At 39.6% G+C, this 13,117-nt stretch overlaps 1 protein-coding gene across 2 annotated transcripts in view; it reads right to left on the bottom strand.

Moving 5' to 3' along the window:
• The window catches only part of ARHGAP10 (Rho GTPase activating protein 10), a 308,230-nt gene that overhangs the window by 173,771 nt on the left and 121,342 nt on the right, over positions 1 to 13,117 (bottom strand). For both annotated transcript variants that reach the window (XM_026499449.4, XM_057310112.1), the window contains exons 8-10: positions 11,628 to 11,757; positions 8,706 to 8,812; positions 6,462 to 6,556 (exon numbers count right to left, since the gene is read on the bottom strand). In XM_026499449.4, the coding sequence (XP_026355234.1) occupies positions 6,462 to 6,556; positions 8,706 to 8,812; positions 11,628 to 11,757 (332 nt within the window). The remainder of the gene's footprint in view (positions 1 to 6,461; positions 6,557 to 8,705; positions 8,813 to 11,627; positions 11,758 to 13,117) is intronic.

The raw sequence follows: 13,117 nt of genomic DNA, 5'->3' as shown, positions 1-13,117 counted from the left end.
CTCAGAACCCTGGGATCATGACCAGAGCCGACACTTAACCAACTGAGCCACACAGGTGCCCTTAAGCATCTCTTCATGTATTTATCAGCCACGTGTATAATTTCTTTGAAAAAATGTCTAATTCAAATATTTTACCCATTTTTAATTGGGCTACTTGTCTTTTTATTATTGAGTTATAAGAGTTATTTATATATTCTGGATACAAGTCCCTTATCAGATATATCATTTGCAAGTATTTTCTCCCATTCTGTGGGCTGTCTTTTCACTTTTTGGATGGTATTCTCAGCACATGTGTTCCTAAATGTTCTTAGCTGAAATAGTCAAAGTAAACTTCTGGCGAGTTGAGAGGAGGAAAAATGAAGCACAGATCCATTTAACATTGATAATCAAAGTAGTAATGGCTAGTTGGGCCCCCACCACCAACCATTCTCTCTTTCACTGTCAGTGACAGATTCCCCCAGAATCAGAAAAGCACATGGATGCCTAGAAACAAAAGATAGCAATTTCCCTGCCTCAGCATTTTCCCAGCCTCCCTTGCAACTAGGTTTAACCACAGAACTCCATTCACATTGTTATGTGATCAGAAGTGCTATGTTCAACCTCTAGAAAGTGTTCCTACAATAAGAGATAGTGCTGTAGAAGTGGGATCAGGCATCTTGGACCTAAGGTGAACCAGAAGGCAAACCGTACACAAGGAGGAACAAGATCTGGCACCAAGAACCATGATACCCACCCTGATCTGACCTCCTCTAAGCTCTCCCAAACGAGAACAAATACACTTTTGCACGATTTAAGCCATCTCATTTTGAGTTTTTCTGTTACATGCAATCAAACCTGATCTCAACTCATGCAACAATTAAGTGAAAGGCCTTGATTTATATCTACATAAAGCAAATGCAAGTCCAGGCTCCATTCTGCAGTTTATGAAGCATTGCCTGTTGTCACAATGTTACCTGTTTTTCCAACCCAAGGAATAAAAAAAAAAAAAGAAAGAAAAAATTGATACCAGGAAAGAAGACAAAATATGTTTATGTTAAGCATATGCAATCAACTGTGAAATTACTATATGAAGGTACCCAATAGGAATTCTCTAAAAATCCATCAGAAATCCATTTACAATACCCGCCTGCTCCATAATGGGTTAAGTTTATTTCCTTTAAGCAAAACAAAGAACAAAAAACAAAAACAAACAAAAAACCACTGGCGCTCACAGCACTGCAGTGTGGTACAGAAGAAAAGGACAGCTGACTGACAATTGCTTGACTGAATCTAATCCCAGTTCTGTCACTTCTAAGCAACAATTCACTTTCATTTAATTCAGTACAAATTTGGTGAATGCCCACCATATATAAAGCATCGTATTTGGTATTGCAGTACCAAGTAATGCTAAAACAGGGTTTCTACCCTCGTGGAATTCATAATCTAATAGACAAGGAACAAATTACTTACAATTCCCAGTAGTCTTTACTTGGCCAGGAATTGGAGAAATAGACAAGAGAAGAGCCTACACCTCATTCAAACTCTTCACTAAATAAGCTTTTTGTTGGGATTTTTTTTCTGTTTTTTTAATAATAATTTTTTATTATGTTATGTTAGTCACCATACAGTACATCCCTAGTTTTTGAAACTCCAGAATCAGGGGAGTGACCTCAAAGTACACTCACCCTCCCTTCAAGTTTTGTTCCAAAAATGAGAGGCCAATAGCAACATACTGATGGGGGGGCGGGGGCAAGGGGCTGGTAGCAGGGACCTAACACCCCCACAGACACTATCCTTTGATAACATCAAGCCTGAATAGATTTCTCCCTGCTTAGAAATGAAGAAATAAGCAAAGACAAGAGAAGTCAATAATTTAACTCAAAAGTAACATAATCCTAGAGACTCAAGGAGACACATACATGAAGAAAGTTATTTCCAAGTTAACCAAAAAGCTTCAGAGAAAGACTCATGATGAACATGTATTATTTTTGAAAAAATATTTCTATGATATTAGTATTTACATAAGATTGAATAGACTTATATACAATGTTAGATCCTATAAAGGGACTGTTTTTGTTCCAAGAATTCTGGGAAAATTTACAAAACAAACAATATGTCCCACCTCTGCACTGTTCAAAATGCATCACAGAAGCAATACTGAGAATACTGAGTAGGCAGCCAGATAAGAACCTGAAATTCAGGGAAAGGATCAGGGTAGAGACAATAAATGTCAGAGTTACCAACATAAGGATGGCACTTAAAGCCATGAGGCTGGACAAGACCATAAGGGTGAGGATGAGAAGAAGAATCCTAAGATGAACGTCAGAGAACTCCAAAATCAAGAGATCTAGGAAATAAGAAGCTGTAAATGAGTCTAAGAATTGAAAAGCCAGTGGGGTGGGAGAAAACGAACAGTCAAGTATGATGTTCTAGAGGAAGTGAAGCAAGTAGGTCATGAAGGAGAGTTTGGCCATATCAGATGCTGCTGCCAGCAAAGAAGAGGAAGGACAGGACAGCTGACCACTGGACGTAGTACATGGAGATCGTGACAGCTGGACAAACACAACCGCAGTGGAGATGAGACACAAAGGGCAGACTGGAGAGGGCGCAAAAGAGAATAGGAGGAAGAAAATAAAAGATCTTAATATAAGCTTATAAAATAAGCTTTCGAAGAAGTTCTGTTGTTTATTAGAGGGGAGAAATGGGCAGAAGACAAAAGGGAAGACTGGTCAAGACAGGGGTCTTTCACTGGTGATAGTAGTGGCATTTTTTTCAAGGTGGATGAAAAAAGAGTGTTGATGAGAATAATCCAGTAGAAAGGGCAACCCTCAGGTTAACAAGAAAGAAGAGTGCTTGAGTGATATTGTGGAGTAGCAGGGACAGGATGAGAGACAAGGGAACAGAGAGGCTCAGGAACACAGCTCACACAGAGACAGAGGAGGGGCAGGGTGTCTGGGCACAGCGATGGAGTAGGTATTTACGGCTGTGGATGATCTCTTCTTTCACAACAAAACAGGACACAAAATTACCAGGAAAGAGGCAGTGTCAGAGGCTTAGAAATATATAAAATATTCATCAACCAGGAGAATGAAGGAACTAGAAATGTAACACAATTAGTGGTTAGAATCAACGGCTCATTTCAGGCTGGTGGTCATGAATCTGATGTGATCCCGGGGAACATGGTTAAATATGTCTCTTTAGGAAGAGAGAAGGCAGAGGTGACCCTCACTTAAGTCAGGGTTGTACCAGCAAGTCTAATAAAGGAAGAGAAAGACAATAGAGCATATTCAAAAGACTGACTATAATGATTGACTATGAAATTAAAACCAGGTGACGAAGGAAGTGAGGGTGTAAGAAACTGAGTAACAATAGGCTCAACTGATTAGAGAGACGCTAGGGATACTTACCAGGAAAAAAGCAGGGAAGGACAGAAGGTGGTGTCAGAAAGAGAAAGGCTCGCGGCTGAGATTCTAGAGCGGTTTCCTGTCCTTGTAATGACAAGACCTAAGCAATGACTGGGAGAGGGAATGGCTGAGGTAGGCTAAAGGACAAGATGACCAAAGGACAGGAGTTCCAGGAGTCAAGAAGCAAAGTGCTAAAAAGGATCATCTCAAACAGTACTGAAATCACCAAGAATTATAAAAGGAGTAGAATTGGAGATAAACCGTGTAAGGAGCTAAAGATTCTAAAAGTAGCTCAAAACACAGGAAAAAAGAAAAATACAGACTGCAGAGTGATTCACTTTGAGGATGAAACCATGTGAACAGACAGAGGAAGGGACAGAGGGAGGGAGGGAAGGCCAGCCAGCCATAGAAATAACACTTAAAAAGCAATAGCTGAAAATGGAGAGGTCCAAGAAATTTGGGGCAACGAGCACGATTCAGTCTTGGAGGTCAAATGCTGCCAAAGCTGCCAAGTGCTACACCCAATTTCCCACCGGGTTTCTTACTGAATGACTCTAACTCAACATGACCACAGTTGAATTCATCATCCTCCATCCTTGCGCCTCCTTGGTTTTCCAGCTTAATAAAAGGCACTAGCTAGTTGCTGAAGCCAGAAACCTTCCCCTCCTTCACTCTATACTCTAACACCCAATATGTCTCTAAATTTAGCTCTAAACATCTCCGTCAAATGGATCCCTTAGCTTCCATTCCCACTGCTACCCACACTACTCCAGGGCCCTTTCATTTATCATTGCCACCTGCAGACCTTCTCTACTCTGCCAGAGTGAGTTCTGAAAAAGATGAATGTATCACCCACTACTAAGTAAAGACATTTAATGGATTAAGCTAAAAAACATCAATGTCAGGCCCTTGCCACCATCTCAAGTCTCTTCTCCTCCTCTTTCTGGCTTCTCCAGTGTTGCTGGTGTCGCTGGGGACCTCAGATGGGCCACGTCCTCCCTTGACTCCAGGCCTTCACATGAGCCATTCACTCCACTGGAATAGGAGTCTCAATCACAGCTGACTCCAAATAATCCATCAGTCATCAGCTAGATGTCAGACCTTCCGCATGCCTTTCTTCAACCATTTATCTAGACTAGATTAATGGTCCCCCTACCACAATTTCCCAGAAAGCAGTTCTGGGTGTCAGCAGAAGTAAATGAGAGATGTCTACAAGAAGAAGGAAGCTGAAAAAGTAGGGTTCCAGGCCCTTACCCTACTTTAATAAGGGAACTCTCTTTGTTTGTTGTTCCATATATACATAAATGTAAAATTTCATTTGAAAACAGGGTCTCCCTATAAAGCAGTTTAAAAACCACTAGAACAGATCACCTCTAAAGTCTCCCCCCTGTTCTCAGAATCTATAGGTGTTATCCTATATAGACGAAAATAACTCCACAGTAATCCCTGGTCAATCTCTGTGAGGGGTGGAAAGTGGTTACCACCATAATAAGGATCACCGTTGACCAACTGCATTTGGTATCATCAAGTCTGACAGAAAATATGGAGTTAGGAAAAACAATATACACTGTATTAGGACAATATATGAAAGCACTAGAAGTATCCTGCTTTCAAAGCAAATCAGATTAATCCCATTAAACACATTTTCTAGTAGACATCACTGCTGACACACCTTTGTCAGTTATTTAGGGAATGTCCCAATTACACGGTAATACTCAGACTTACGGTGTAGTGACTGAGAGGCAGAATGGGCTCTAGAGGCAGAATGCAGGAGTTCAAATCTCAGCCCTCCCACTTACCAACTCCATGCCCTTGGGAGAATCACCCAAGCTCTCTATGGCCCAGATTCCCATCATAAAATGGGAAGGATGATACCTGCCTGTTAGGACTGTGGTGAGGATTCAATGAGATAAAGCACAGAAGAATTGAGAGCACTTAGCACGGTCTGGCACTTAGGACTCAGTAAATGCCCACTACGGGTAGATACCCACAGATGCTTAAATTGTACTACACAGCCTGAATGTCTTAAGGTCTCTGAACTGGTCCCTACTGGCCTGAAATTTAACCTCTTCCACCATGACATTCTCTTTCATTTTTTTCCAGTCTTAGCAAAATGCGTGTGAAACTACCTTTCCCACGGTAGTGCCAACTTTATCATGGCGCCTAGTGGCACACTTTTATGTATGTGGGCTTCGGTTCATTCATTGGAAAGTAAAGCACAGCTCCTCCTTCTCTGCATCCACCCCAGAGACTTGGTTACATCATCCGAGGGAAGAGGAAGCATTCGTTATTTTTGTACTCGCGGGTCCTGACCTGAAATGAACTTTTGTTACAGAAATCTCATATTGTAAACTTTTGTTATACAACTATGAAACAGCCTTATCTAAAGACCAGTGTGGCCGAAACCAGGACTGGCAAGAAAACACCATACTGTCAGACATTACAAAAGAAATATTCCATGAGTACCAAGATTTTCCTTAGTACGACAGGACGACACAGAAATAAATAAATGCCAGAGAAGTAGTAATATTATCGGAGGAACGTTTTTCTTTCTTTTTTTTTTTTTTTTTTTTTTTACTTCCTCCTCTCTGGCAGAGATTCTTTTATAATAACTGCAAGTCATACGATAAGGGAAAAGATAAGCAGTCTTTAAATCAACGGTTTGCCTGTGGGCCTCCATCACATACAGAACACGTGCACCGAAAATTCCCACACACAAAAATGCATATTACTCTGTATTCACAGCCCGCCATCTCTTGTCAGCGTTGTCACCTACTTCCTCACTGTCATTCATTATTCTTTCAGTGCCACAATTAGGCTTGGATCAACAATGAAATGCTCCAAGGTAATTTTTTAATTACTGGTTAGAAGAGCTCCGAACTCCAGCCAAGATCAAGCTCTCACTCCACAGCTAAACACAGAGACAAAGACTAAATGGGTCAAAATGAATACAAAGCCTGGAAATGTAACAAGATCACATTCTTTCAGGCCAAGGAAATCTCAGTTTCAATCCACCTCCATTTTTAAATCATTTTTTATAGCACTCTTTCATTAAGTGCAATAATTCTAATAACTTACCGGTCAGCAGCTTCGACATCAAAACAAAATCTTCTGTCAATGGAGTCAGTATGCCTCTTGGTACATTCTTTCAAAAAGAACACCTCTCCATCCCCCTGCAAATAATCATTTTAAACATTCTCAAAAACTACAGTATAAACACAGACACACTAAAGAACCCTATACTGGGGAGGGGGGGGTGCCCCAAGGTTCAAGATTTTAAGTCCCTTTATTCTATTCTCTTTCAAGCAAGTTTGTTTAAACACTATTTGTAATCTTTTTAAGATTTTATTTATTGATTTGAGAGAGAGAGAGAGAGAAATCGAGAGAAAGAGAGAGAGAGCACGAGCAGGGGGGAGGGGTAGAGGGAGAAGCAGACTCCCCGCTGAGCAGGGAGCCTGACATGAGGCTGGATCCCAGGACCCGGAGATCATGACCTGAGCCAAAGGCAGACACTTAACCGAATGAGCACCAGGCATCCCTATTTATAATCGGAATCATCTTTGTCATCTTCTTTTCCTTAAGGTTTTCTAGATCTTGCTTTGATTACAGTAACACTAAATCAGACCTCATGAACACTGTTTAAAAGGCAGACTAACAACACAGTTTCCACATGCCAAAATATTTGTTATTCTCTTACTGCACTCTTTTTAAAAGAATAATTTGTTTTTTAATTCATACTATGTTACACCATATGAAACTGTCAATATGTGACCACTTTTGACCTATAAAAACTTCAATTCCATATGAATCTACCTAAAACGTATCATATATCAAAGGGCCCTAGAGCAGTTATTGTGATCATAGAAAGTTAGAGCCACTTAATCAATGTGGGTTTTGTTTCTGGAGTGGATCACGCTGAATTCATATTTACTTAATTTGTTTTAATATGGTACTATTTTACCTCACTAAACCATCCAAGGGAGACAGAAGCAATGCCGGAACACATGTTCTGAGTTAAGAACTATAAGACCTCCAAGTACCTACTTCTAGAATATTCTGACATCTTCTAAAATAGGAGAATCTCCAAGTAATATTAAACAAACACTCAAATATGCCAATATTAAAAATGTCACAGTCATTATATTCTGAAGTGCATTTTTTATTATGTGGCAGTTAAACAGACATCGTTAAGCAGACATGTCTTAGCATTTGAATTAGTCCTGACAGAAACCTCACACTCACACCTCATGCTCAACCTTAACCCCATCAGCCTTTAAGAGTGATATCCTCACTTCCTCTTCTTCTCCATGGCTCTGATTTTCCATGTGTACTTCATGGTTACAAAACTATGTCCGTATTATAAGCTGCTTTAAATATTGTTCAGGAAGATGCAAAGTATATGTAAATAGAAGTGAACTTGGGTCAATTCTGTATTCACCTAACCAAAATCATGTCCAGCTACCCAGTGAGCAATGACTTCCCCTTCTTTTTTTTTTTTTTAATGTGTTACCAATTATGTTCGATATTGGTGGAAGAGCTTTGCCTCCAGACTATTGATTACTGCTATGAGCTGCAGTTTGTATTTAAAACCCAAATAACAATCATCTTTCCTACAAGGCAATTTCTGAGGTCTTCTTGCCATGACGTTTTGTTTTGCTATTTATTTCTGTGACGAGTAGTTAGCTAACTGGGAACTGCCGAAGTGAGAACTTTGTAAGTCTCAATGGAAAAAATAAAATTCATTACAGACTACCTATGGTAGAATGTTTTCAGGCTGTAAATACATGTGCGCACATCAGATCTTTATAAATACCGACCTGACAGAACACTGAGTTGTGAAAGCTTGTTGTAGGTGTTCGCTTTATCCTCCAATAACAGTGACATAAAGGGATTCTAGCTCTGACCATAAAAACCCATACGTACAATTCAAAAACCACAAGAACTGTTGTTTACTGACCTACTTTATTTAGAAACAAAAGAAAACAAAGATTTTAATCTTAAAACCAAAATATAATGTATTTATCATTAGCGAATATAAACACCATTAAAATGTCAGCCTCGGGCTCCTGGATGGCTCAGTCAGTTAAGTGTCTGCCTTTGGCTCAGGTCATGATCCCGGAGTCCTGGGATCGAGTCCCGTGTCAGGCTCCCTGCTCAGCAGGGAGTCTGCTTCTCCCTCTCTCTCTGCCCTTCCCCCTTCTCATGTTCTCTCTCTCTCTCTTAAATAAATAAAGTCTTTCCAAAAATTAAAAAAATAAATTAAATGTCAGCCTCAAAAATGACCTCTCACATAGGATACATAATATATAACCAAACACTTACAAGTTTTCCCCCGGATCTGTGCTCAAATGGGATTATGTTGAACTTCTTGGCTGCTTTCCGATACATGCAGTAGTGTTTGACCCAACTGGAACCAAATGGAGCAGGCCCTTCAACAAGAAATAGAACTTTATATTTCTCCTCATAAATAAGCAGATACACAGAGTTTCAAACATATTACTAAAGAGGAAAAACCCAATAAACAGCACCCAATACAGCTCAAGGAAACAAACCAGCAACACCGTTGATACCAATTTAAAAAAAAAAAAGGTAGGGAAAGTAAGAAAGCTCGGAGACATCATTTGAGAGAAGATTCAATATTTTTCAGCAACGAAGCAATGAGCTGAAGACATATTCTTTAAACAGTTTGCCAGACTGGACTGTTAATCTCACACCTAAAAGTCTCTTCACTGTGAGCTATATATTTTGTTTATTTCCAAGTATTAAGAGCTCACAAGGGTCTCAAGAATTCCATTCAATGTATGTGATGGTTTTGGATTCAGTTCTGGCCTCTCAAAACACTGCAATCATGGAATCACAATGCTGAGAAAAAGCATGTAGTTCAGCATCTACAAGTGTTAAGCCCGCTACAGCACCTTGGTAGAAAGCTGCCCTTACTAATGACGATAAAGCTAAGCTTTAAAATGAAAAAATGAAAAGTGAAGAATAGAGAGGTGAGCTATTCACATATGACCAGAACATTCTCGGAACCTCTTTTTACCTCTTGTAAAGTCAGTATTATCACCACCAGAGCTCTTGGAAGACAGTGGTCTATGTCAGGAGTACCTAGCAATCTAGACTTTCAGATGCCAGTAAAAGTCCAATCATAAGAAAAGTTAGTCCCAACAGAAGTTGACAATTTTGTCTTTTACCAAGATGTTTTTTTTTTTTTCAAAAAAAGTAACATCTTTTATCACCATCACTTCACCTGCAAACAAACCTTTTATACCTAAAAATCAAGAAGGACAAGCTTAAGAGGGAGAAAAGAACTCATTCCAAAGGAATCCACTGAGCTTTAAAAAAAAAAAAGGTGCTCACATTGTCTTGGGGGCAGTTGGGAATGAAAGGTGTTACTAGACCACAATAAATCTCACCTCAGACTATCAGGAGTGCAAAGACCAGAATTCAGGGACCACTACTGCATGTGTTACGAATTGCTAGCATTTGTATCTTATTCTATGGTTCAAAATATATTGTGCAGATATTTCACTCAATACTAAGAAAAAACTTTGAGGGGGGAATGGTGCATTATTATCTAATTAAAAAAGAAAAAAAAAAACTGAGGCTTAGGCCATATGCCCAAGAAATGACAAAGCCTAACCACAAATTGGAGTCTCTGGTCCCAAATACCAAGGTCTTCCCACTCATTAAGCCACCATCCTTTCCTGACTCCCATCTGACCCGAGCATGTAGGCTTTTCACAGCTGTCCATGCCCCAGGTAATATCCTAGAGAGCATGACACAGACTGTCAATTCCAGGATTCAGGACCTGTGTGATCTAGGGGACATTGATTCTCTCCATTTTCTCAGTGGTGCTTCCATTTTCTCAACGGCAAACGGATTAATAATAGTACATACACTTCCTAGGGTTTTTTAATGGCTTAAATGAGACAAGGTATATAAAAAGCTTAGTTAGCCCAGGGTCTGGCATGCAAGTAACAAGAGGAGACTTCTGCCACTACTGGTTTTGTTCTGTTTTTCCAACTAGTCTCAGCCCAATTCTTCTCAAAGACAGTAAGTTGAGCAACAGTTATGAATCTAAAAACTAAAGTTTCCTGTGATTTTCACTTGGGCATATAATACAAAAATCCTATGCTTCTTATGTCTCTGCCCTGTGTGTTAATTCAGTTATTTCAAATTCAACGAACAAACTGAGATTAAAAGGCTAAAACATCAGAAAAATTCAAAGTTCTGCTCACCATGTAACTCCTCTTCGTGAGATATGAAGACTGTGGTAGGCCAGATTGAATTAGGACAAATGGAAAAAGAACCACTCTGCCAACTGCATATGCATGACCTTCACTTTGAAGCACAGATATCCCACAGCTATTCCCCGACTACTCTCTCCTACTCACGCGGTCAGTTTGCAAGTCCTGTAAATCAGCCACACATGAAAATTGTGAAGTGCGCTGACTACAGTCAAAGGTGGGCAGACAGGAAAACAGCAAACACAGAAACATTTTCACATTCTCCTCCTTTCTACTAAATAGTACTCAGGTTCCACAAGGAAGTAAAGTTTAAGAGCTGAACAGTTAAAATAAGACCAAACTCTGAGAAAGTTTGAAAGAATTTTTTGGTGCCTTAATTTTCAAAATAAGGACACTCCATGCACCGCATATTCACTGAGAGCAACAACACTGAAAATTCGGTGAGATAAGTTAGCATGCCATCTAGGAGTATTTTTAATAGCCATCTGCAATCACCCTGATAATTTTAGCAAGAACGAATGATCTCAGATTGGTGTGGAAAGAAATGATGTGAAGGCATAGGAGGAATATGTCCCTGCTGACTTTAACATGGAGAAGGAGGGCTGCGGGAGGGGGAGGGTGTGCACATGTGTATGAATGTGCATATGCGTGTGCGTAGGTGATAAGGACGGCGAGGGATGAAGGGAAAGGGGGAAAAATGCCTCGCCTCGCTTTCAGCCTTATACCAAGTTCTGGCATCCTCGTAAGCAAGTTTTAACCAAGTGTGATGCAGAATTCCAGGGAGCATCTGGAAAGTAGGGTGCTCCTTGAGTTCCTAATTTCACTGTCCCCTCCCTAGAGCAGGAACGTGTTTTCCCCCACGATACAAAATATACCTTCTAGGACAGGAGGGGGCAAAGGCAGTGGTAGGAATAATTATTCCAAAAATAGAGTAATTACAGTAAGAGTGCTAAAACAATCTTTTATTAGTCATTCATCACTGCTGGAGGTCTCTTACTTTTTTCCTGTACATACAAGTAGCCCTCTGCTGTGAATTGACTTGCTCGTTTGTGGTCCTTGGGATTCTGTCTGATTTTGTTCATAAGCTCTTCCACTTCTGACCTTGTTCCTTCAAAACGATTCCGTGTCTGAAATAGATAAAAAAAAAAAATGCATATAAGTTTTAAGCTCTCATAGGAGTTTTTTCATGTACCTTTTTAAGTCTCTGGATAACTATAATTAAATTTGTAGGATTTTTCTATAAACTTTTTGAAATATACACATCCTTTCCAGTGTGTCTATTTGTAAAGATTACTGTTCAGAAAAAATTAGTGGTAAAATAGCTAATAGAGGAGTCTAAGCTAAGGTAACTGGAGGTTATTTACTCTCAAAGCTTTCGAACACCCAGAATGCTTGTGTTATTCAACATAAAACTTCGTACCTCCACATCCCACAATATTAGTACGTCTTAGATTTTTTTTTAAAAAGTAGGTCATAAAATATCTGGGAAGTCTTTCCTTTGCACAATCAACCTGACTCACTATTATTATACCAGCAGTATTAGGTACTCAGAACCTAAAACACTTAATAAATTTTCTCTGCCAACTAAAAAATATCAGGTCATTTTTTGCAGGTCATGGCAATTGCACTTGAAATGACATTTCTTCTCAGATAAAGGAGGGGGGGGGAAAGAATCTCATGTACAAGTAATGTCTTTGATATCTGAAGAGACAAATCACATTTCTGGAACCCAGGAGACTTGGCATGCCAATATCTCTGTCAAGCGGACACATTGGAAACGTATATGCAAGGTGAAGGGACGAAATTACCAAGGCAAGCATGATGACTCAGCGCCACCAAGTTCCTGGACATTTCTTTTTATCCACACTCTAAAATAATTGTATTAACACCAAAAAAACTGCTGATGTGAAATTGTGGAGAAGCGGAGATAAAAAAAAAATTTTTTTATTGAAATCCCTCCCCTCTCTTCCCTACAATGAAAGGGGTTACCAAGGGTCCTAGAACAGAAAAACGGTAGAATGGTACACATTTTTTAGAGGAATGGGAGTCTGATAAATGTGGATTGCAAAGGGAAAAACTTATCTGCAGAAGTTTATTTTAAACACAAGCTGAGAGTTTAAAAAAAAAAAAACGTATGTACTAGAACAAAACACAGGATTGCGAGGAGGGTGGGACTCAGTCGTTAATGGCCAGTCCCCTCTTGCCTTCCTGTTTCTCGTGCCTCCAGGATTTCTTGTCCCCAGTTTAATACGATTATACCCTGATTTTATTTATTTGCCTCCTTTATCACTTTGCTTAGATTCCTCCCGGCCCTCACTTCTTTCCGAATGTGTGTCTGTACGTGTATAATATTTATACATATAAATATTTCAGAGATATTGTGGATTCGGTTCCAGGCCACTGCAGTAAAGTGAATATTGCAATTAAGCAAGTCAAATGAATTTTGGGGTTTCCTAACGTATATAAAAGTTATGTGTACACTATACT

Source organism: Ursus arctos, unplaced genomic scaffold, assembly GCF_023065955.2.
Source record: "Ursus arctos isolate Adak ecotype North America unplaced genomic scaffold, UrsArc2.0 scaffold_11, whole genome shotgun sequence".
In the NCBI taxonomy this organism is placed as follows: domain Eukaryota; kingdom Metazoa; phylum Chordata; class Mammalia; order Carnivora; family Ursidae; genus Ursus; species Ursus arctos.
Note: the sequence above shows the minus strand (reverse complement) of the source record. Positions and strands in the feature narration are given on the sequence as shown.